Source organism: Colletotrichum paranaense (assembly GCF_030867605.1).
Source record: "Colletotrichum paranaense strain IMI 384185 chromosome Unknown Scaffold_4.1, whole genome shotgun sequence".
Classification (NCBI taxonomy): Eukaryota; Fungi; Ascomycota; class Sordariomycetes; order Glomerellales; family Glomerellaceae; genus Colletotrichum; species Colletotrichum paranaense.
In genome coordinates, this window is record NW_026848962.1 from 2,650,822 (window position 1) to 2,674,749 (window position 23,928).

At 53.3% G+C, this 23,928-nt stretch overlaps 10 protein-coding genes across 10 annotated transcripts; 6 read left to right on the forward strand and 4 right to left on the reverse strand.

The window, feature by feature from the left end:
• Positions 1-1,079: 1,079 nt before the first annotated feature.
• On the forward strand, positions 1,080-1,574 carry CPAR01_05889 (uncharacterized protein; the record flags this gene model as incomplete). Its single annotated transcript, XM_060490165.1, has 1 exon — positions 1,080-1,574. A coding segment is annotated over one exon (495 nt), but the record flags the coding sequence as incomplete, so codon positions are not given.
• A 1,463-nt stretch (positions 1,575-3,037) lies between these two features.
• CPAR01_05890 (glycosyl hydrolase family 61) lies at positions 3,038-4,054 on the forward strand (the record flags this gene model as incomplete). Its single annotated transcript, XM_060490166.1, has 1 exon — positions 3,038-4,054. One exon carries the CDS (start codon positions 3,038-3,040, stop codon positions 4,052-4,054), a length of 1,017 nt encoding a protein of 338 aa, XP_060351632.1.
• A 3,251-nt stretch (positions 4,055-7,305) lies between these two features.
• On the forward strand, positions 7,306-8,918 carry CPAR01_05891 (uncharacterized protein; the record flags this gene model as incomplete). The annotated part of the gene is made up of 2 exons (XM_060490167.1): positions 7,306-7,889; positions 7,952-8,918. 2 exons carry the CDS (start codon positions 7,306-7,308, stop codon positions 8,916-8,918), a joined length of 1,551 nt encoding a protein of 516 aa, XP_060351633.1.
• A 352-nt stretch (positions 8,919-9,270) lies between these two features.
• Positions 9,271-10,336, reverse strand: CPAR01_05892 (uncharacterized protein; the record flags this gene model as incomplete). Its single annotated transcript, XM_060490168.1, has 3 exons — positions 9,271-9,767; positions 9,825-10,136; positions 10,195-10,336. The coding sequence occupies 3 exons, from the start codon at positions 10,334-10,336 to the stop codon at positions 9,271-9,273; spliced, it is 951 nt and encodes a 316-aa protein (XP_060351634.1).
• A 464-nt stretch (positions 10,337-10,800) lies between these two features.
• On the reverse strand, positions 10,801-14,044 carry CPAR01_05893 (amidohydrolase; the record flags this gene model as incomplete). The annotated part of the gene is made up of 3 exons (XM_060490169.1): positions 10,801-12,480; positions 12,538-13,748; positions 13,897-14,044. 3 exons carry the CDS (start codon positions 14,042-14,044, stop codon positions 10,801-10,803), a joined length of 3,039 nt encoding a protein of 1,012 aa, XP_060351635.1.
• A 1,277-nt stretch (positions 14,045-15,321) lies between these two features.
• On the forward strand, positions 15,322-16,610 carry CPAR01_05894 (uncharacterized protein; the record flags this gene model as incomplete). Its single annotated transcript, XM_060490170.1, has 5 exons — positions 15,322-15,399; positions 15,452-15,587; positions 15,644-16,164; positions 16,218-16,316; positions 16,380-16,610. 5 exons carry the CDS (start codon positions 15,322-15,324, stop codon positions 16,608-16,610), a joined length of 1,065 nt encoding a protein of 354 aa, XP_060351636.1.
• Positions 16,611-17,720: 1,110 nt separating this feature from the next.
• CPAR01_05895 (uncharacterized protein) lies at positions 17,721-17,870 on the reverse strand (the record flags this gene model as incomplete). Its single annotated transcript, XM_060490171.1, has 1 exon — positions 17,721-17,870. One exon carries the CDS (start codon positions 17,868-17,870, stop codon positions 17,721-17,723), a length of 150 nt encoding a protein of 49 aa, XP_060351637.1.
• A 397-nt stretch (positions 17,871-18,267) lies between these two features.
• Positions 18,268-19,419, forward strand: CPAR01_05896 (uncharacterized protein; the record flags this gene model as incomplete). Its single annotated transcript, XM_060490172.1, has 1 exon — positions 18,268-19,419. The coding sequence occupies one exon, from the start codon at positions 18,268-18,270 to the stop codon at positions 19,417-19,419; it is 1,152 nt and encodes a 383-aa protein (XP_060351638.1).
• A 340-nt stretch (positions 19,420-19,759) lies between these two features.
• CPAR01_05897 (short-chain dehydrogenase) lies at positions 19,760-20,913 on the reverse strand (the record flags this gene model as incomplete). Its single annotated transcript, XM_060490173.1, has 4 exons — positions 19,760-19,893; positions 19,949-20,114; positions 20,174-20,770; positions 20,827-20,913. 4 exons carry the CDS (start codon positions 20,911-20,913, stop codon positions 19,760-19,762), a joined length of 984 nt encoding a protein of 327 aa, XP_060351639.1.
• A 1,621-nt stretch (positions 20,914-22,534) lies between these two features.
• Positions 22,535-23,544, forward strand: CPAR01_05898 (DEK C terminal domain-containing protein; the record flags this gene model as incomplete). The annotated part of the gene is made up of 4 exons (XM_060490174.1): positions 22,535-22,547; positions 22,609-22,748; positions 22,835-23,296; positions 23,356-23,544. The coding sequence occupies 4 exons, from the start codon at positions 22,535-22,537 to the stop codon at positions 23,542-23,544; spliced, it is 804 nt and encodes a 267-aa protein (XP_060351640.1).
• Positions 23,545-23,928: the final 384 nt, after the last annotated feature.

Sequence of the window (23,928 nt, forward strand, 5' to 3'; positions counted from 1 at the left end):
TAGGGACAGAGCTGTCAATATCCCCCCTTTTTGGTCTTTTTTTCTCCCTGGTTGGACACCACCGCGCTGCCCATACGTCCACTCCCAAGTTCCACCTCCCACCGGCACCCACCGGCACGAGAGATACACGTTGTTTATTTGTCGCTGCCAAGAACCGTCATGTGGAGGGCAACTGTAAGAGAGACACACCGTTGCTTTTGAGAGCCACACCAATCGCCAATCTAACACAAGCTCGGTTCAGAAGCGCTGTCAGGTCCCGTGTCTTAGTCCGGCACGAGGCTTGACTGACACAGTGACACTACGTTTTTGGCTGACTGAAGAGTTTTGGCAACTTATTAATACCTTACACGTCCACCTCACTTCGAACCTGGAAGGCATATTAAAGTCTTGGTACGGGTATGAGTGCGTCGCGTGTAAAGGACTGCCGCGACTCCCCGTCTACGGATCCCGCGGATGATGTTTTCCTTATTCAGCAGAACCGGGGCCTGGAATCTTTCCGAGCTTCCAAAGTTCCCACAATCACAACTCATACCTTACTCACCTCGGCCGCCCCCTATTAACGCACACCGCAAAGAATTGAGCGGTGGACGGGAGAAAATTGCAGACGGGACGCAAATACTCCGATGCCTACCGCAGGTCACTCAATAAACCTGCACCGCCGCAGTCCTGCTAGCAGGCATCACCACCAACATCGGGCGGATCTGCCAGGTTCTTGCGAAATGAGTTTGCCATGCCCCCCGAGTTGGCCCGTCTCCCGAACCCAGTATGGTTTTCTTCTACACTACTCCGTACTTGTACTCAATCTCCACCGCCACATGCCTAAATGGACACTGGTCTCTACATACCAGCCTGGGAGGGATTGGCCCCTTTTTATCGAGTTTGCTCTTCAGTCGAGTAGCAAAAACCCCCCACAGTTTCCTTCTATCGCTTCGACAAATCTTTCTTGTACGAAGTATGTTGGCCCGTATGTTTAATTCTTCGACGGCCACTGGCACCAGGAACCCGAACAGGGAAACAGGCGAGTGTGGTTCTCGCCGCTTAGCTCGCCGTAGCGGCTAGACTATCCAACGGCCAGCCCTCTTGACTGGACCCCCAGCACAGTGCAGACACCTCAGAGTCGCAATGATGTTCTGTGGTCAGCAGCAAGATCATGCAACATACGATTGTTGAACCATACATGCCATCATCGTCACAGTATTTTTCAACCTCCACTTCCCGTCCCTCGTCCACAGACACAATACAATTCGTCCAATCCCCGAGTCAAGTGGCTAAAGCTCATGCTTTATGGCTCGGAAGTTGGTGGTGGGACCAACTCACCAAGAGACCGGCCTCACGGTTCGTCTCAGATCAGGTTGGCTTCTCAGCTCGGTTCAACAAAGGCTCCCGGAGTCCCAGCCAGCTTCCCAGAACTGGTCCCTAAATTGATTGACGTGCATGTCCGGGTCCGGCTCCGACACAATTTTCACGCCATAATCTCCGCTGCTTTCTCTCTTGCTCTCTCCTATCCTCTCGATCTCCCAATGATCCCTTTCTCTTGTCTGTGCCACTCTCCCCACCCATTCCCCAGGTCTTGATTTTTGCTTCAACCATCACACTCTTATGTACGGAGTACCTATCTCATGGAGATCGCGCTTTGGGTACCCTTACCGTGGCGGGCGAGCTGCCCTTGCGAATGATTCTGCCATTATTCCGTATCCAATTCTCATCAGCCCTTTAGATTCCATACTGGAGGCATCTGGCAAGCAGGTCAAATTCCAGATCTAGCCTCTCAAGACTGGTCCAATGCTATTCGACGTAGCACTCTGAGGCTCTGAGGGTTATGGTCAACTTGTGATGGCCGATGCTAGCGCCGCGTCGTACATCAACGACCTGAAACTGGGCGATTATCTGCTTCCTTCTGCATTCTACTTTATTAATGCCACCTCCCCACTGCTCCCCAAGAAGCCTGATTACAGAGTTGACAAGCCGTCAAGTGGCTCCAAAGTCCACCAGTGGGCAGTCAGCCACCAACGAGAAAGTCTCCATTTCTTCGACCATGTTTCTCAAGCGAGTGCTTGACCAGCTTGGGAATGATGGTCCTTCGAGGGTGCCCCTGTCGGAGACCTGGAGGGGGTGTGGCCACTCGACCGGGCCTTCCTGTCGCTCCAACCCCGGGAATCAAGGCCTAAGAAGGTTGTTTGGGTTAGCCGCGCCGCTGCAAGGGGCCTCGTCACGATCCACTACCACCCTGTTTGCATGTTTCACGACCCCATCCTCACTTTAATCGCAACGGCTTCATTAATGAATCCATCCTCGGTTGCGGCCGAATAGCAGGGCTTGACAGGGCCTGGCGGGATCCAACACGTTATCCACGGGCAGAACACCCCACGGACCCATTAGCCTCATCTCATTCTCTACGTCTTGCAGCGTTCCTGCAGCTCTTGGCAGGAGAGGAGGATGAGACGAAAGACTCCATCGAAGTATACGCACTGCCAGGGCAAATCCCTGCCCTCCACGAGTCCACATCAACACTTTGTATTGCGGACTACTGTGTAAGACCACTTGGAGTGGTCAGGGGCCCTAGCAGGCTGTCTTGCTGGGCAACTGACGGAATCGCCAGCTCTAGCCGCGCGATGAGGGGGGCGAGATGCAATCCTAGATTGGCTGCCTACCTCGACTTAGTGCGGTTAGATGGGCCTGGGTCGGAGATGGGCATAGATGATTCGAGATTGAAGCAGGAAAGAAGGGCTACTGGCCTACCCTACGGCTCGGGAGATGTTGTGGATGGGGCTCTAATTACATACAACCGTAGCAGCATAGACACGTCTTATAAAAGTCCCTCGTCCTGCTTCAGAACACCATCTTGTTGCTCTCCTCCTTCTTCATCATCACATCGGTGTCATTCTTTCCCTGTACTCAAGTCTCTCTCTTGTTGGCTGTGCCATACACTCATTTACGAACTAGACGTTCGCCCACGCTCACTAAGCACAACCTCAGTAACACTTTCACTTCAAATCCAACCACTTTTCAACCGAAAACTCCCCCCATCACCATCAAGATGCAGTTCTCATTCACCGCCGCGGCTCTTGCCACCCTCGTCGGCTACTCTGCCGCCCACACCCTCACCATTGACGTCTGGGTCAACGGTGCCGACCAGGGCGATGGCCGTTCCACCGGCACCGGTACCACCAAGTACATCCGTTCCCCCGATAACAACAACCCCGTCAAGGACATCACCAGCGACGCCATTGTCTGCAACGTCAACGGTGCCAAGGCCCAGACTGGCTTCGTCAAGGCCGCTGCCGGTGACGAGTTCAAGTTCGAGTGGTACCACAACAGCCGTGGTGACGACATCATCGACCTTTCCCACAAGGGTCCCATCAGCACCTGGATCGCCCCCTACACCGAGGGCAGCGGTGCCGAGGCCATCTGGACCAAGATCCAGGAGTCTACCTACGAGGGCGGCAAGTGGGCTGTTGAGACTCTTGTTGCCAACAAGGGTATGTCTCCCTCAGTCACCATTCCTTCTACCCTGAAGGCTGGCAAGTACCTCGTCCGCCAGGAGATCATTGCCCACCACGAGTCCGACACCACCTACGATGTCAACCCTGCCCGCGGTGCTCAGTTCTACCCCGCCTGCGCTCAGTTCGAGATCACTGGTACCGGCTCCGATGTTCCTCCCCAGAACTTCGACTTCACCACCGGCTACAAGTACACCGACGCCGGCATCCACTTCAACCTCTACAACGCCGATGCCTCCACCTACAAGGCTCCCGGCCCTGAGGTCTGGACCGGCGGCTCCGGCTCTGGCTCTTCCCCCGCCTCCTCTGCCGCTCCCGCTGCTTCTTCCACCGCCGCCGCCGCCGCCACCTCCGCTGCTGCCACCACCACTGCTGCTCCCATCGCCACCTCCGCCGCTGCTGCCAAGCCTACCACCCTCTCCACCGCTGTCAGCTCTGCTGCTCCCGTTGCCAGCTCCAGCTCCGCTGCTGCTCCCGTCGCTACTCCTACCAAGGCCCCCAGTGCCGGCTGCAAGCGCCGCCGCTCCCGCAAGGCCCGCCGCTCTGCTCACTAAATTGGTGTTGCGCAACGAGCCATGGAGAAGAGATAGAGTTGTAAGACTAAGCGGTCATAGATGGTCCTTTCAATCATGATGGTCTCACGAGTCTCAAGTTGGAGTTCTTTTTATCATAGACACCAGATGTGCAATCCAGGCTTACTGTGTCATGCCCGGTGCACGGTTCTAGAGGCACGAGTTTCCGTCTTTTGGAACTCGACCTCACTTCTGCATTCCTGTACATAGTACCTTGAATAGCATTAAGCCTGCATATACCAAAATTTCAGCGTTCTAATACTAAGTGAATTTTCTAGACGACGTTTCTCCCAGTGGCCACCGTGAGCAGTCGACGGCCCAGTTGAGGACACGGAGCGGGTTGTTTGATACATTCGCGTTTTCTTTCGTAGTTCATGACTCTGCAAATCCACATGAATGCCCCTAATAGCAAAATTTGCTTCGACCACCCCAGTAAGATCATGTCAGCCCACTAAGGTAAGGAGCCGGCATCAACAAAGTTGTGCGGGCATCCCACAGGCGATGAGGGCCTCGGGGGCAAGCTACTGGCTTCGCATATTAAACCATCAATTGCCGTTACAGTTTGGTGCTGGTCTTATCGAGGGCCAGATCGGGAAGCTAAAGAATGTCGCAATTAGATCTGCCAAGGAAAGGAGACAAGGAAGGATATTGACTCAAGATCCATGTTTTTATGGTGTATTTCATATGGCTGTTGCTGATCGTCCAATAAACTTTCAGGTCACCCAAATTACCTTACTTTGTGGTATTGTCACACTGTCCCCGTAACTATCAGCCAATAGCCTTAGTTTCTGACTTAATTTGTAAGATGCCACTTGCTGACACGCGTATTGCCGTAACTCCGTTCGACCTTGTGATCGATATCATCTTCATGGACAAAGAGATCATCCAAACGAGTTGTGGGTTCTGAGTAGAGCCAAACTATTAATTGTCATTCACACGAAAGGAACTCTCGATAGACACTTGTAGATCGTGGTTCGTTGTCCTGTCGAGTATTGCTGTGACACTGAGCATAAATCACCGACAGGGTTTTACATAGATTTCGTACGACTCGCGAGAATCTCGGATTTAAGCAACTAACAATCTTAAAGTAAAGGACTGCCGAAGAAAAAAGGAATGCAATGCTTGATCCAGAACCTCGATCTCAAGATCGGATGGGGCATTAAGACAAGGATGGTGCTTGTAGCTTCATGGGCTTCGGGAAGTGGAAGGTTCATCGTCTCTCCATATTTATGTAAAGAATTTCGCAGGTTGGGTGTATTCAGACATGCGTATCTTTCGCTACATATTTGTCATGGTGATAGCGAAAAAATCTCGACACCCGTGATTTTGTCCTTATTCGAGATTGTCGTCTCTGACAACGGGGTTGCTAGAGCTGCAACCCCTATCTGATTAAACGGCGTTGGATTTGTCGGACATGATGAAAATGTGGCTTCGAGTGGCTGATTAGCGTGGCTGATTCTCTTTGCCACTTACAATGCCATTCTTCACGGAGGCAGGAAGGCTAGACAAGACCATCGCAGAGACGCCTCGTGTGAGGCGGCGTGGCCACCAAGCTTCTACCCCTACCACGCAAGCTTCAGTGCCATAGTAACACAGGCTGACGCCCATAAGACTACTCCGTATGCACAATCTGTTTGCAACGCACCAGACAGTCTCAAAGAAACAGTTTCAAGTCCATCAATGATAAACAGATAACGGTCAGCCTATAGCAATCCTCTGCCACGTTCAGTCCGTGCTTTCAATCCTTCATGGGCAGAAGCTGAACGCCTCATGTTTGAAAGTGGGCGTTGACCTCCAGGGCAAGAAAGATCTCAATCCAATCCTCCTATTCCAGGTAAACTTTCACCTGGATAAAGATATCTCTGTGCCTGGGCAAAGATAGTAGTCGGGCCAGCTTACTAAAGAATGCATGTGGTCGCCTTGGAAGCGCTGCTCTGTAATGCGTCGTCGAGGGTCTCGGGACCCATATATGCACAGGGTTATTAGTGTTCCATTCCTAACCCGCAGATACCGTGCCAAATGGGAACCTCGGGATCTTGAAACGGTTGAATGGCTCCATCATATTGGGGATCAACCCTCAATTGGTTTTACTTAGTGTGTAAGAGGTCCTCGTCCTCCCGCATTTTCCCCATCGCTGGGTGGTGGGCTGAAGCTTGACTGGAGTCTTACGCCGGAATCACGGCCCCATCGGAGATCGAAGCTCACCATCCGGGCACAAAGGAAAACGTGCTCTGCCGGGGGCGCGGGAGACTAGACGAACTTACGTCAGAACTTCACATGCAAGGGAGCATGCGGCTAAAGTCCGCTACTAAAGCCTAGACGAAAATACCGGGCTTACAATCCGTCGCCTTCTCGCCTTTTAGTTCTCCTGAGGCTAACCAGAACCCTGAGCTCAAGCGGCTTAGTGGAAGAAGAGCGGGCAGAAATAATGGCCCATCTGTGCGCCTCTTTCTCTTAGGGCTGCAAGGTGGAAGTCTGTTGCTCAGTGCACCACTCACTCCAAAGAAATTCCTGCAAGACCCTGGCTTCCAGCCGCAACGGGATCGACCCGGCTCTGGAACCCGAGTAGCCGGGGTGATCAATGCCATCTGAATTGTGCTCAGAGTTCGGACGAGAATCGACGGACCGCTGCAAGGTCTTTGAAGGCTGTAAGGTTGAGGGAGGCTAGCTTTTGGGGGATCTTGTTCTCCTATTATTACCATTAACTTATCGTGTAAAACATCACCAATCAGCTTTCTTGAAGACAATGTCCAACGAACCCCTCGTGAGATCGCAACAAGTCTTGTAAGTAGGATGAGCTCGAAAGTAAACAAACCAGCTTCGACGAGAACCCAAACAGACTTCCTAAACCAATTTTTCACTCTGGCTCAAATAGGGTACGATTTAATTCGAGATGGTCAAGGCACGGGGCGAATTTGGCCGAGGAATGCGCCACCGAACAAGCGTTTTGCGCCGGTGTCTGCAACAAGATTGCCCGAGCGGCAACAGGAATGATAAGGGAGAGGGAGCACTAAAACTCGGCGTGAACGACGAGACATCAACAACAACAACGAAACGAAGATTAAAGAACACCGGATTGCATGTGAATCTTCATGGGTGTAACCTTAACTTCTTGATCGAACCCCCTTGCTTTCGTTCCGAGCTCACTAGCTACATCCTTACCTCAATCCGCCATCTTTCTCTATATCCTTCTTTCATTCTGCGTTTTGGATTTTCCCAGAGAGGTTGCTTCGATGCCGTTCATAGCAGCAAAAAGATCTCCCACGACCTCGCCTGTCATGCCGTGGCTATCGAGATCACCATCGTATCAGTCACCCACCGGCTCACCACGCACATCACCAAGGAACAGCACATGCGGACCGATCAAGACATGCGGACCTTCAGTAACATACATACCACCACTTATAGATGGAGCTTGTGGAACCGTACCACTAGCACAGAAGCCGACTTTGCCATTGCTTCATGAAGATCTACGGGAAATGTGGCAGATGATGCCGGGTTTGATGGCTTCGCTAAGAACACACGTCGCCAACCATCGTCAGCACCTTTCCAAGAGCCACCTCAAGGACATCGTCATCCAACTCAGTCTGGCCATTGTTGAAGTTGGGATAGTGACGCTTGCCGTTCCCTTGTTCATTATTCTTCCGGGGATCTTGTTCGGAGCTTGGCTAGGAATCTCAATGAGCATGGTCCTGGGTCTGAGTTGGTTGATGAACGGAAACGAAGTTATGATCAACTGCGACGAGTTTGGAAACAGCACAACAGACATTGACGATGATGAGGAGAGATGGATCTTCATTGGCGGGATGGGCACGAGGTAAGTCCCCTTCTCTTTCATCTCTTTTGGAAGCGATCCTACGGAAACTAACACTCACGAAGCTCAACACACCTCAAACAATGCACAATTCCTCGACTCGCCCGCCTTTTCGGACGCTCTTTCAGCGGTATTCAGATGGCCACCTACGGACTCCCCTTCGACATGCTCCTCCTCGCCATCCAGCGGTGCTTCCCTTTCGACACCCAAGCCTCGCGCGCCCTCTACACCGAGCTCCGCACAGCCCTCCTCGACGCCGCCGTCCACCGAGTCGCCGTACTCGCCCACAACAACGGCTCTCTGCCCGTTGCGCACGTTCTCGCTCGCCTCTGCTCCGACATCCAAGCGGAAAAGCTCTCCAAACTGGAGATCTACACCTTTGGTGCTGCGGCTTCGGAATTTGTGGCGCCTCTCGGAGAAACCAGCCGCAAGGTCACCCGCTTTGAGGATGGATCCACCGCGGTGGTTGAAGAGCGTGGTCCTCACATCGAGCACTTCGCCTATGCGAATGACCCCTTTGCGCAAATGGGTGTGCTCCGTTCTGTTCAAAAGAAGCTTGACGGCCGATTCTGCGGCGGCGTTTTCGTGATCCAGAACCAGGTTCCCCAACCCTCTGGCCACTGGGTTCCCGACCAGCGACCCGTGATGCTTCTGACAGACTACCTCTCGGCCCTCTTCCCCGACCCTTCATCGCCGCAAGCACCCAGCAGTATCCTCGACTACGTCATGATGATCGACCGCGATATTGCTGAGAAGCGCGAGCTCGCTGCCATGGCAAACTACGCGCAGACGCGCCGATCCCGGAAGGACAGCCGCCGCCTCAGCTGGACTGGCCTGGGAGCGACTGTCGGCGGCAGAAGCGGCGTCATGGACGGTGTCACCGGACTCGAGATGGCGAGACGCGGATGCCGTGACTGTGATGGCCACCGTGGACGCGAGGTCAGTTGGCTCTCCAACTACGTGCAAACCGGCTGGGTCGTCGAAAAAGAGGCCCACGTCGTCGATGCCATGGGCATTGGAGGCAAGTTTTAACAATCTTGTCTGACCTGGTCTACGCTAGCGTGGCCCCCTAATTTGTAATGTTTTACACCACTTTCTGTACTCTTATCGCTCACAAAAGATGTTTCAGTGGGACGGGGCTGGAGGGTGTTCGCGGGTATTCCCACTCAGGGGACTGTTTTATTTCTCCATTAGCATTGGGTGTCGGGGTTCTTTGGCTAGGAGGACATTGAAAGAATCATGATATAACGAGTTAAATGTATTATGGGATAGAAGGGCTGAGAAGTATCTCGCCCTCTCCACAATCCGCTTGGATAGATGCGGATTTGGAACTGGCGCTTCGGAATGGGCATATAGATGGAACAAGGTGCTAGTTAGAATAATTTCAGACACGTACATCTCCCCAATAGTATGTCTTGATATCCGCCCCAAGGAAGTCGTCATTGTACTCCCGGCCAACCTCGTCGTCAGCAGCACCCGCGCATACCAGCAGAGGCATGAAGTGCTCCGCGCCATAACGAGGGTGCATTTCGTAACTGTGAGAGAATTTTCGCCAGTTGGATAGCGCCTTGATCCGGTCTTCCCGCTTCTCTAGGAGTGCGGCGCCCGTCAACTCCTTGTTCCACTCATTGACCTGCGTCCCGATCCTCTTTGCCGTTGACGGGTCTCCCATCATGAGTGACCGCAACTTCCCCATGTTGTGAAGCGAAGCAAAACCCGACCCGACGACGGCGACGTTGGTGTCGCGCAGAGCTGAGAGGGCCCGACCCATGCGGAAGTGCTCCTCGGGATCCTCAGAGGCCAGTACTGAAAGCTGAATGACTGGAATGTCGGCGGCTGGGTGAATGAGGAGGAGTGGAATGAAGACGCCATGATCCCAACCTGGGTTGAACGTTAATCTAGGTTTACTACAGCTTGCGTGCCATTGCTTGTACTTACCACGACGTGAGTTCATTACCGGTGAGAGACCCTCTTTCTCGAGAGCCTGCTTCAACTCATTTGCGATATTTGGCGATCCCGGAGCGGGATATTTGAGTGCGTATGCCTCCCGCGGGAAACCGCCGTAATCATAGTACAGGTCATGATGATCCCCTGATGAGATGGTCGGTGCACCCTCTGACCAATGTGCTGTCACAACCACGATAGCTCTGGGTGCGTCTGGTGTGTTGAGCTTCAGAATCTTGGGCACGCGCTTTTGGAGTGATGCGGTGATGGAAGCGTGACCAGGGTCTCCAAGAACAGGCATGGGACCTAAGACGTGTAAGTCAGCACTGCGGGTTTCATCGGTCTTCAATGGAGCTCAACGTACCTCCGCCGTGCGCGACGCAAATTGCTGCAGCGCGTGTCATTGTAGATGATGATGTTCTGAGTTTTCGTCTGTTGATCCAATTGATTTTTGAAAGTCGTAGAGTTCTAGTCAAATAGGACAGAGTTCTTGTTTCTGTTGTCATCCGATGCTATTCAAGTGCTATTAAGACCCTTACTAAACCAACGGACGGTGGGGGGACCAGGAGGCTCAAATAGCAACGGCATCCGTTTAGTTGGCTTCGATTTGATCCTTTCTCATTGGTCAAAGTATGATACGCCGGGATTGTCACCGTCCGGGATCAGATTGGTAATACCCGCGCGGGACCACAATGGCAAAGGAATCAACGCCACGACCCTGCGGCAAATCATAACGGCTAGAGCTGATTCAGCTGGATCTAATGTGCTTAGAATGGACCATTTTCAGTATCACTATCTGTTGTCAAGTGAGCCGCCAGTGCAGTTTGATCATGCGTTGTATTACTGTCTTCCCCGCGCGGCTCGGAACCGGGATCGGAATAGTTTCCGAGTCATTAAATGGGTCTTTCAGGTTTCGGTGAATATGAACTACCCGTTGTAAAAGTAGGCCTGGAACCTTCCCACGATTCGTTTACACGAAAACAGACACGGTGTCACGGCCGCTGCCGACAGCACGAATTCTGCCTCCAATCTCAAGCGGGCTGCCCTCGTACACAGCAAAGTGGCGAGCCTTCCTCGACTGCGACTCTTCAATGCCAAGAATCTTGTAGACGTTGGAGGAAACCAGATCCAGCGCCTTCTTCTCGCTCAACCGACCATTGCCATTCTTCTGCGCAATACCGGCGAGTAGTCCCAAGTCACGGATCAACCAATCCTCCTCCAATCCAATGGCAGTGACGACACCAGCGTCTAGGAGAGTGTCAATGGCGGTACCGTTCGTGAGAGGAGCGCCGGTCAGAGAACGTCTTTGGTCCCAGGTGTATGAGTACGACTGAAAAGGTGCAAGAAGCACACCAACACCGGCGTCGGCTAGCTCTGAAGCGACGAGATGAGACTCAGCGCCTCCAATGATGGAGACACGGAGCTTGGGAGACTCCTTGGACTGACTCTTTGCAGCCAAGGCCTCCTCGACTGTGGCCTTGACTCTGAGAGCGGCGACAATGGTGTCCGCACTATGGACTGTCAGGACCAAGGGCAGCTCTCCATTGACCACCTTCTTGAGGTAGGCCGCCTCTGAGAAAGGATCCGATCCGGTGTCGTTGGTCGCAACTGCCTCCAAGAGGGTGTGTCGGAGCTTGCCAATGGCATCAGAGATGGACGGGTTGTCACCTCTCTTCGCGGCGAGAGTCAATGTACGATGAACGGCAACGTCCTCGGCCCAAACAGCACCCTTCTCGAGCGAGTGCTTGGCATCAGTGTTAAAGCCAACACTGGTTCCAGAGTGCGTCAATCCACCTGTGAACTTGGGCGCCGAGATTGCCTTGGTAACGCCGTATTTCTTAGCTATGTGCAGCTTCTTGTTGTCGAGCACAAGGCCGTCAAGACCACGACTGAACCCGGTGGGGTTACGGCCGTTGTCCGTGTCCGCCTCGTTGTCGATCTCGTTGAGGCCAATGAGAGAACCGAATGCAGTGAAAGTCTCGGTGATGTGGCCATTCTTCAGGTCAATGACCTTCTTAGACGAGGACTTGGCAGCTGCAACCTCCTCGGTGCAGGCGCCGATGCACTTGATATCGCCGTTTGAGAACACAACGTTCACCGTCTCGCTGTTGGCTGTGTTGGCCTCCTCGCCCGACAGCCAAACGTTGGAAACGCCAGTGAAAACGACCTCCTTAAGGTCGGTGATGTCCTCGGTAGTATTGGCTAGCTTGGGGTCGGGAATGATAGGGCCGTCAAGAGGCTTCTTAAGCTCAAAAGGATCAGAGAATTGAGCAGCTCCATCAATCCACACTTGCACAGGCGCGGCACCAACACTCAGAGGATCGCTATCCCACACAGCAATGTCGGCATCGAATCCGGGCTTGATCTTGCCAATGCGCTGGCCCAAACCCAGCAACTCGGCAGGGGCAGATGTCACACCGGACAGAGCTGCATGGTAAGGAAGGCCATATCTGTAAGCCTTGGCGGCCTCGAAGAGGACATGCTGGGCGTTCAAGACAGGGTTATCACTGACGTATACGGGAGTAAGACCGTTCTCCCAAAGGATCTTGCCAGCGTACTCGGAGCCAACGTACGACTCGGACTTGTAATACATGTTGTCGGCAAACAGCGCAGAAGCAGGGGGGCGACCACCCCAGACGCGCTTCAGGATCTACATAAGCTTATTAGTGATGGGAGGATCACACGCAAAGAGGGTAGAAAGACGCACCTCGGGAACCAAGAAGGTCTGATGGGCGTGGTGGAAAGCCCGCACCGGGAACTTGAACTCGTTGGTGTGGTCAACGAATGCTTCAAGGTCCGGAATCGTGTAGCAGTGGGTGTTGATGTGCACTTGGCCTCGCAAGGCAGCACTGAGACTCTCCCACTTGAGGTCCTGGGGTAAGTAGGATGACTGGCTCTCCACTCCAAACTTGTCGGCGGCCGCACACCAGTCGTCCTGCTCTTGCACAAGCTTTGCTGCCTGCTCAAAGGCATGGCGGAACTCCCAGCTCTCGCCGAGACGGGAAAAGGGGCTGTGCCCAACCTTTCCGTAGACGCGCTTCGCGTTCTCTCCGCATGCCATCTTCATGTACCGCCAGTTGCGATCCGGGTCCGCCAGCATATCCTCGGCAGAAAGCTCGGTGCGGCCGTCGGGCTTGCCAACGGCATGTTTAATGACAAAGGCCTCGCCTCCCATGTTATTGCCAGAGCCCGGCAGAACCAGCGAGGTAGTTACACCTCCAGACTTGATGACCTGGATCTGTGGGTCGAGGGGGTTGAGTCCATCGATTGAACGGACGTAGGGAGTAATGTCGTTGGACATCTCATTTACATCTTGGTTGCCGACGAGCTCGGGTAGGGCACCAACACCGGCGTGGGAGTGCATGTCAATAACACCGCTGGTCAGTTGGCGGCCCTTGGCGTCCCAAATCTGGGTATCCTTAGGAAGGGAGTCGAGGGAGATGTCGGCTTCGACCTTTTGGATCAGGCCGTAATCGATGAGAACGTCGGCAGTGATCCACGAGTACCCTTTGCCGGCACGCGCATCTTCTGGAGATGTTCCCTCAGCGGCCTCGCCAACCCAGATTGTGGCGTTACGGATGAGCGTCGGGCGCTGGCCGTCGACGAAACGAGCATTCTTCTCTCGACCGAGACCAATTGGATCCTGTGGCTTGTGTCGCAATTTTGCACAGGTCGCCAAGTCCTGCTGCAAACGCTCCGCAGAAAGTGAGGAGGATGGCTCGCGGGAAGGCAGTATCGAGATCTGTTTCCACTGAGCAAAAGCAATGAACGCCAGACATCCCACGATGAGCTTCATGCTGCGTCTGGGTCGTAGCCATCGTTTGTGATGATGAGAGTGCCGGGGGGCCGAGGGCGGCGGGAGGTCTGCGGCGCTGTACGGCGGCAACATGCCGCTCTTTTCCGAATCCATGACAACACCTAACGTTTTGGTGTTGTTTGAAGCAAAAAAGATCAAATAGCAGACGTTGAAAAGTTCTAGGAGCAAGGGATATGTTATACTGGCCCCAAAGCTCTGAGGATTGGGTTCCTTGGGGGAGCCCTTGGCCCAATCAAGAAGGTGACTGACGGTTCGGCTGGATTATCGGCCGACGTTTCAAACCCAGAGCGCAGACATCGCCGACGACAATGAGCTTTGGGAGTATCTGGAGGGGCACACGGGGAAGTGATCGCTTCTCTTCGGTCGCGACTTCGGCAACGTGAGTGGTCAATGACATGGATGATGGTGAGAGCGTGGAGTCGAATGAGGAGCTCACCCTTGCCAGAGCTTGCGTGATTACGTAGCTGAAGAGATAAGCTCTTGCTGACTTATGAGCTCTCTGAAGCACTCACGACCTTGAAGAATGATGACTAATCTCAGAATCCTTGGTTTCTTTATCTTATCTTCTCATACTCTTATCGATTGCCGGCATGTCAGGTCCGATTGCGGGGTACCTTATGTACGTTATCTTTAGAGTCATGCATAGTCACCACTACCTTAGGCAGGGAGGCATTCACTCCCCATCATCAGCTTCATTGTTTACAAGAGTCTTTCGAGTCCACCACTACTGGCAGTGAGATGTATTGTCTGATAACTATGTCCTGGCTCTGCTTGGTGAGGATTCCTCAAATACTCGATTGTGCGGAGACATGCCATAAGCGATCCTAGTACTCAGTGACATGAGAATGTGAAGCTAGCTGCATTACTTACTCACCTTCGTATCTCTTTGAGACCTCTTAGGCCCTGTTTCCGTCAGTTCGGGAACTGACTAAAGGTATGTGAGGATGGATATTGACGTTGCGTGCGCTACAGCCAGGGAAATGACCCCTTTGGGTGAACTACATGTGGCTGGGGCAGGAAGGTCGAGCCGATGGTTGAAGCATTGCGATGCTCAGGTTCTATTACGTATAATCTGATCAAAAACCTGACATCGCGACACTACAGCCCGACATCATCAGATACTTTGGAGTCGTCTTGTGGGGTGGCAAGCCAAGGCGTTTGCGGGGAAGCATCGGAGTCAAGTCAACATTCCAGGCGGGAGACCTACTGCGTGGTAGAATGCCACGCTATGTGCTTGATACGCTATTTACGCTGGGTCTGATGTATGCATGCAAAGTTGGAGAACACGGCATGCGTTGTAGGGTAGGGTCTCTTTCCACTGCCCAAATGAGGTGCATCTTATTGGCCCAGCCAATCGAGGCCAGATGATTGCCGGTGGTCTCAATCTATTGCCCAAAAGAGGTATCGTGGCTCTGGGGCGGGTTCCCACGATTCGGAAAGTCTACCCAGTACTAGCGGAGACTTAACGTGTCCGGCTGTCTGGGCCGATAACGGTCTCCTCTCGGCTCCTCGACTTGTATCAGGGATCCTCGCCGTATAAGTTTGCTGTTATCCTGAGTCAGGTCAAGAGTTCGTTACTGCGCTGAAACGATTCAACTTATCCCATCTTCTTATAGCCACATTAAACATCTTGCCTTCTAGACTTCGCCTCTCACATTATTTCCAAACGCCGATATGTTCCTCCTCTCGGCTTTGGCTGTAGCTGTACTGCTATTCTCCGCATGGAGGTGGAAGTGGCGATATGCCACAAAGGTGTGTCTCCTTATCTTTCAAAGATCCCACGGAAACGTCTGACTGTGTTAAGGAAAAGCTCGTCGGGACTAGCTTGCAGGAGAAATCAGACGAAAAGACCGACATAATGCCTCTGAAAGATTTTGACTGGCAGGACATCGATCCTGCCAAGCACCGGCCATTCAAACCAGTCTATCACATCACCATGGGTACCACGACCCTTGCACATGAATCTTGCTTACATTCTAACGGATTATCATATTAGCCATCCAAGCAAGTCCGCCAGAAGACCTCATCATTATAGACAACAACTACCTTGATCGAGTGACCGAGCGTCGTCAGCTTCTGGATGAGCATACGTCAACGGTAGCGGGCGCTGTGCCAGAAGGCCTACCTGCCCTTCATGAGGCCTGGACTTATATACTCTCAGAGTATCTGCCGAAGCGATATCCAACCATGTTCTCCTTGTCCGAGGACAAGACTAAGTTCCATAACCATGTTACCAAGACATCACTGCCCCTCGCGCCGCCGGAGGACCCCGTGACTGCCCTCAAAGCTCTTGGAGAGACCGTGGAAGACGACATCTTTTTGCTCGTTGAGACACCAGAGGGCCATCGTTGCGTGGCGTTCGTTTGCTGCCATCCTGCTGGATTCGATCCGTCCAACAAGCTCGGAAAGCTGATGAAGGACATTCACACCCCGGTGCCGTCATATGAGAAGATTGGTGCAAGCATGGAGCGCTTCTTCTCTCGATTACAGGTTGGGAAGAGCGTCAAGCGGATGAACGTGAGCTTGCTTATTCTTGGATACGGAGGCGTTCCGCTGATGAATTGATATAGTGGTCTGTTTCGACGCATGAGAACCTCTTTAGCCCGAGCAACTTGCACATTTATGAAGGCGACAAGACAGAAGAGGATGAGGATGTCGATATTTCAAAGGTGAGATGGCCTTCCTTGAAACTCAATGTACCATTTACCAGGAAGCTCATACCACCCACTCAGGCTTGTTTGCGCCAAGAACTACAAACCTTGACCAGACTTCCCAAGACGGGAGCGATCATGTTCTCATTCAAGACGTATCTCACGCCCATAGAAGAGGTGAAGAAGGAGGGGTGCGGGCTCATACTTGCGGACGCCATAGAAGGGTTGAAGACGGGTAATGCGCCTGGCATGTGGGTATACAAGGGGGCGTCGCGTTGGGGCAAAAGTGTTTGTGAGTACCTCAGGTCGTGATGGGAGCCAGGACTATCGAAGATGAAGAAGCGGGTTTTTGGTCGGTTAGCCAGGAATATAAGATGGACTGATGAAAGTATCTGGAGAGCAGGAATGATGAACCAATTCAACGGTTGCTGCCCTTTCTCGACCTGACATAGCTGTCCTCTCTCCATAATGATGATTGTTGTCTTGCATATGTTGCTTGTCTATTGATCAGGGCTGATCTGAAGCCCTAGGAAGAAAATCGGGGCGGCTTGCGGACAGTCCACAGTCTCGGGCCCGGGTATGCATGCCTATCTCGGGAGATCTCCCGCCTTATTCGCACTTCTTAACATTCAATCCCAATAAGCAGTGTATCCGTACCCTTGTGTTCTATTACATACTTAAGGTGAATTAAGGTGAGTGATAGCCGAAAAAAAGAACGTTATTTCGGGTATAACACATCACGTCATTGGAAGTCTTTCCCGCCGCCACGCCGTCGCCCACAACCCGACGGTGGTAGCCGATGAAGGCGGCAAAAAGGCTTGCAGTTTGACAGGCGGGCGGTGGCTTTCTCAAATTGAGTTTTTTTGGGATGAACTTGGGTGCTTGAATATTGGCAATTGTACACTACGGCGAAGGCCCAAAGAAGGGTATTCCCGGTTGTGCCGAAAAGGGGCGCTTGCGGCTTGCTCGTTTGGAGACGGCCCCGATCCGGCCTAGCGGGCCCACCCCGAGCCCCGTGTGCAAATTTCCCACCAGCAGAAGCTTCGCACCTGGGCGGCTCTCTCTCGACTTCAACGTGCGTTCTCGCAGTCTTGTAGCACCCCCTGCATCGTCATCCATACAAGATGCAAACGAGATGTGGGCTCGACTTCATTAATATCAAGCGCCCACTCAACACCCTGTTCATTTCTCTCTGGCTGTGTTGGTCCGCCTCTCCCACCCGAGCCCAGGCCCTGGTCTTTCCATGACTCCTTTCGCTGCGGGATCCTGCAGTTTCTGCTTCTTTGCTCCTAGCCAAAGTTGCTACTGTGTATGGGGCATGCCTTGCCTTGCCTTGCCTTGCCTTGCCGCCGCAACCTGGGACCTGCAGGCCGCACACGTACGGAAAAGGCGTGGCCTCATCAACCATGGCCTCACCTGAAGTCAGGGACAACTCCGCAATCTAATCCCACTCACTGCGGACGGAGTACGTAGTAGTGCGTACAGGCCTAATTCGCTTGACAGAGGCTTGCAAGATGCATCCGCTGAACCGGGAAACCTTGCCGTGAAACAAAGTGCTTCTGCAAGGCCCATCTCCCCAAAGGAGCCTTCTACTCTATTCCTCGCAGCTAAACCTGCGGGGTCATCTCCTTTCCAGGAACCACGGAGCGAGGATGGAGTTGAATCTTCATCCCAAGGGTTAGAGTCCAGGAAGCCGAAGGAGACCTACATAAAGGAGCTGGTCTGCCAACGCGTAATGCATGCCTCGTTTCGTTTGAGCTTAGCTACATTCTCTATCGTACATTGAACTTCCTCAAGCAAGGCCAAGGCATCGATTGCTGCGACCTGCGTCCTCTCTTTCTTTTCGAAACATTCCATTCGCTCAAACCCTTGAATTCAAGCTTTCTCCAAGCCGCCCGGTCGGTTTAGGCATATACACGCTCACTTACACCCCAAACTCCCAAGCCAACCACACAACCAACCCGCAAGAATGAAGTTCACATGGAGCATCGCCAGCGCGGCTCTGCTGGCCACCCGCGCCCAGTGCGAGATCCTTTGGGATGGTCGTTTCAACGACATGACCTCTGCCACTGACCTCGACAAGTGGTCCTGGAGCAGCCAGGTCGGCCCCTACCAGTACTACATCCACGGTTCCGGCGCCACCACCGACTACGTCAACCTCTCTTCCGACTTCAAGAACCCGGCCGACACGGGCTCCAAGCAGGGTGCCAAGATCTCCCTGACCAGCACCTCCTTCTGGAACGGCCAGACCATGCGCCGTACCGAGCTCATCCCCCAGACCACCGCCGCCATCGGCAAGGGCAAGCTCTTCTACCACTTCTCCCTGAAGCGCAGCGACACCAACGCCCCTTCCCTCAACAAGGAGCACCAGATCGCCTTCTTCGAGAGCCACTTCGTCGAGATGAAGTCTGGCTGGCAGAGCGGCGCCACCGGCACCGAGGACCCCCTCCTCCGTTGGGTCGTCGGCGGCAAGACCGAGTGGAGCGTCAACTGGGACGCTGACGTCTGGCACAACGTTGCCTACGAGATCGACTTTGACGGCGGCTCCGTCGGCTTCTGGCACTCTACCGGCGCCGAGGCCCTGACTCAGGTCGTTGCCCCCGTCACTGCCTCCGCCTCCAGCAACGGTGCCGACTGGCACGTCGGTGTCCTCGAGCTCCCCCGTGACGGCTACGCCGACGAGACCGAGGACTTCTACTTCTCCGGCGTCTACATTGAGAACGGCGAGATCACCAAGGCCGTCGGCTCCGGATCTTCCGACACCGGCTCCTCCGCCCCTGCCTCCTCTGCTGCCCCCGCCGCCACCTCGGCCGCCGCCGCCTCCTCCTCTGCTCCCGCTGCTGCCGCCCCTACCACTGCGGCTCCTACCACCACCGCCGTCCCTACCACCAGCGCTGCCCCCGTATCCTCCGCCGCTCCCGTCGAGTCTGAGCCCGCTTCCTCCTCTGCTCCCGTCGCCACCCCCGTTTCCTCTGCCGCTCCCGTTGTCTCCGAGGAGCCCTCCGCTCCCGCTGCCACTACCCCGGCTGCTGCCACCACCAGCTCTGCTCCCGCTGCCTCTGCTAGCGCCAAGCCCGCGTGCCGTCGCCGCCGCCGCCGCAACCACGCCAAGCGCAACTAAGCGTTTCCGCTGTTGATTGGAGCTTGAGGAGAACGAACGCTGCTTGGGTGTCCCTTTGGACTCCGAGGCAAGGATAGGACCACTTCTGATGTACATATCATTTTTGCATATAAGACTTGTCACTGTGCCTATTGGACTTAGTTTTGAATATATTCTTCAGTGTACGATACCAAAGCTGCCCGCTCTTTTGATGTCTGAACTGCGATGAAGAACTAGTGACTCACCACTTGACGATTCCCTGGCTATGTTGTATTGCTGGATTTGCCTCTAGTAACAAGTGGTGAACGACGAAATTTGGCAGATTTTTGGACCTTCTTAGGTGACTGAACAAGCTCGTACACTAGAGATACTTTGCTACCTGCTCTTCAGTCCATTTCCAAAAGTCTTCGGCGAGACCCGTACCGCCATCTTCGCGGGACTTGGAGCCCTGGACAAGGTCATCCCGAATGGCATAAAAACGACCCCAGGGAACAACTGTAAGACGTCTGATTAGCAACTCATAAAATTCAGCAGACAAGGTCGGACGCACCCCAATCGCCCGTCTTCTCAATTGTCACATCGGGAGATAACGCCGCAAATAATTCCGTGTAAGCGCCATTAATGGCAGGATATGTGGTGGCTTTTCTGAACAGCGTCGGGATCAGCGCCGTGATGTGGCGATCCAGCTCTGATGAAAGGTTTCCCGGATTCAAGGCCTTTGGATAGTTAGTTACCCATTTCACATGTTCTTGACCAGATATTTGCCAAAACTTACTAGACTGATGACGCCGTCGGCTTTGTGTCGCTTGGCGAACTCAGTAGAGTGGAAGTAGTTGCCTGCCTTGCTGATGCCGTACTTGAACTCCTTGATTCTATCTCTACTGTAGTCGAGATTATCGATCTCGATGGCAGGGTTGGGCGACAAGACCTCCGCGGCTGAGCTGGAGACCCAGACAACACGACAACTGTCTTTGGGTGCCGTCCTGGCCGTTTGCACCAGAGTCGGCGTCAGCAACTTGGTGAAGAGGAACGGGCCGACACAATTTGTTCCGAGCTGTAATTCGTACCCCTGGGCTGTCTTGCTTCCCTGAGGCGGCATCATGACACCGGCATTGTTGATGAGAAGATGCAGTTGCGTCTCCTTGGCGAGAAAGGCATCTGCTGCGGGTTTGATGGTGGTGAGGTCGGCCAGATCCAGAGTGAGGAGATCCAGCTTTCCTGTAGAATTAGGTACCGCCTCCTTGATAGCGTTGATGGCTGAACGGCCCTTTTCTTCCGAACGAGAGGTAGCGTAGACAGTGGCGTTCTTGGAGTACAGAATTTGTGCGACTTCCTTGCCAACACCGGTGTTTGCTCCTGTAACGATGCAGATCTGCGACGTGTAAGTATCAAGCGAGTCATGATGAGGGTATTACGTGAGATACTGACTCTGCCAGAGAGATCGGGAATATCCTTCTCTGTGAATTGCGGCCGCGGCGGAAAGGCCTGGGTGAAGATGCTGAAAGGGTTGAGCATCCTGACTTGCCTCCCTTATAGCAATCTCGAAGCAAGAAACGGCGTAACCTAGATAATGTAGGACAGAAGTAGTGAGAATAATAAGAATATGGAATAACTCAAGTGCGATCAGAGAGACCAACGTCACCAATCCAACGGTTAGACACAAGCGCAGTAGATAGACTGATAGTCTGCAGAAGATGGTCAAGCAGTGACCGCCAGAGACTTCATTGGCCCGAAGCTAACTTGGAATAGTGGAGTGCGCCTTTGCCGATTTGGGAACCGCTCTAGACCTCACCGAGACTTAATCTAGTTTCTGATTGGCTTACACACCGAAAAAGAATCCCACCGGCCAGACAAGGTGCTGACATGCGATCGAAGTCGTCATAAGACATAATCAATACTTAGCAAGGTAGGTAGGTTGAAAATACTCTCTATAGGCACTTGAAGTCATCTTGATATATGGTAATTATCTTACTTGAATATGACTGAATATGACTACCTGATTTGCTTACTAAGATAGATATACCATGACAATAAGATAAGACTGGGTGAAAACTCCAGAGGCGCCTTCCCCAGCCGTATAATGCAAGCCGAGCCACGTGATGCTTGTCAGGCGACCGGTGTGGGGTGGGGCTGCCGAAGGAACATCAGCCGGGAGTCAATTCGGCAATGTGATTGGCACGGCGTCGAGGTCTGGAACTGATGGCAGCACGAGCCAACGTCTAATGCACAACTGCAAGACAAGAAAGAACCCAAAGACCACTTTTTTTTCTGTCTTTCCGTCCTTTCAGCCACACATAACCCGCACTTGGGCTTTCTATTCGTCGGCGTTGTTTTGGTTGCTGAGGTATCTCATTCTCCCCTGCTGCGGATACCTTACCTTACCTCACCTTACGGAGTTCCCGTACTACGTACAGATACACTACCAACAGACTACCCGGTCTTCAGAACAGACCACACGCTAAGGTGCCGACCGAACAAGAACCAAACATCGGAAAGTGTGAGCCTCACCTTTTCTTGCCCGGGCCACAGATCGCACCACACACTGCACACTGCACACTGCACCGACACCGCACATCCGTCGCAACTGGTCGTTTGGGACAAAACCTCGCCGGTCCATTCTCACACCCCCAGATCAACTTCCACGTCTCCCAGCGACACGTTATACCCATCAGGTGCATCAGCTCTCTTTCGCGACTCCCGCCTTGGCAGCCACGCCCCACCAAGAGATCGTCCTCTCTTCAGCCTTGTGCGTGTGTGTGTGCCGGCACGTTGATGCACTCCGCCGCGATATAAAGAAGCCAGAGGCGTGGATCGTGCTGTCCCACTTTGCATCTTCCATTCGAATTCGAATTCTCATGCCCCTCGCGCCTTCCCACTGATGCCAAGCTGAGGTACGGATCGTCAAAGATATGCTCTGATTCGAGGCCAACCAAACAATCCACCTACCAACTCTCTTCTTGCCGATCCCTCAGCTTCTTCCACAATCGACCGGCCAGCTGCGTCTCCAAGTGCTTCACCATACTCTTGCGCAACAACTCCAACCGACCGTGCACCTGCGACTATCGGTCGCTCCGGATCGAATATCGACACATCTACAAAACACTACTCCAGGAACATCATACACTCTGGCAGCAATATGTCTCTTCCCCGTATGTTCCTGCGCTTTAGGTCTTGTTGCCTGCAACGCTGTCGCTAAACTGATTTCTGCAGTGAGCTCTGAAGATGAGGATAACTACACGGCCATCATAGATGGCATCCTTGCGACCGCGGACTTGACGACCATCACTCGCAAGAAGATCCGTTTGGGTCTGGAGAAAGCTCTTGGCGGGAAGGACCTGACTGCTCAGAAGGTAATTATATACCCAGTAATCCCACTGCCAGCTGCAGACATACACCTACCAATAACCTGGGTCAAAGCTAACACAGATGCTTGCAGGATGCCATCAAGGCGCTGATAGAAGAGCGATTCGACGCCATCTCGGGTTCCAACGACGCAGCCCCCGACTCGTACTCCGCAAGTCCCGCCCCGAAGCGCGAAGCCAACGGCCACGACGATGATATTGATGGCGAGATTGAGGTGTCCGTCGCGCCTGTCCGGAAGAGACAGAAGCGTGAGGACTCGTCTGAAGACGCCGATGCCAAGCTCGCTGCGAAGCTACAAGCTCAGGAAAACCAAATGGCAAGAGGAAGGACAACTCGAGGCGGCAATGGCGCAAGCAGTAAGGGTAGCAAAGCGGCCAAGAAGAAGAAGAAGGCGCCCCGCAAGAAGAGCGACAAGAAGATTGACGACAGCGACGTCGAGGACAGCGGCGAAGCGCCGAAACGCAAGGCTGGTGGTGGATTCCAAAAGCCCTTCAACTTGAGCGAGCCGTTGTCAGAGTTGCTTGGCGAACCTCAGGTATGATTTTTCCGGGATGACATGCTGTCTGACAATAACATGCTGACTTTTTACCCCAGCTCTCTCGCCCGCAGGTTGTCAAGAAGCTCTGGGAACACATCAAGGGCAACGACCTACAGGATCCGGAAAACAAGAGACAAATCATTTGCGACGACAAGATGCACGCGATTTTCAAACAATCCAAGGTGGATATGTTCCAAATGAACAAGATGATCGGGGCCCATCTTTACCCGGTTGAGGAGCAGTGAGAGCATATTTAAGGAGGGACATGGTCCAAGGATGAAAATAACACGGACAAGCGGTGCGATTTAAAGCAATGGCGTCTTTCTGGTTTGGGATGGGCAATCAGAACTTTCCGGGCGGTTTGGTTGGACATCCGGGTACAGGCAGCAAATGGATGGCGAATCGCGAAGTGCCTTCTAGTGTGGTCGTTGGAGGAGGATATCAGTAGAGGGTGGGTTCGTTGTCGACATGGCATCTTTACATACTTAGTATTTGGCCATGCTGGATGTTGCAGCTGTGGCTGCAACTGCAGGCTTTACGCTACCTGAGGTAGAGAATCTAGGCTAGCTCGGCCTTTGGAATCGGTCGAGACTAGTCTCCCTTGAAATACACTCTATTAAGATACTGGT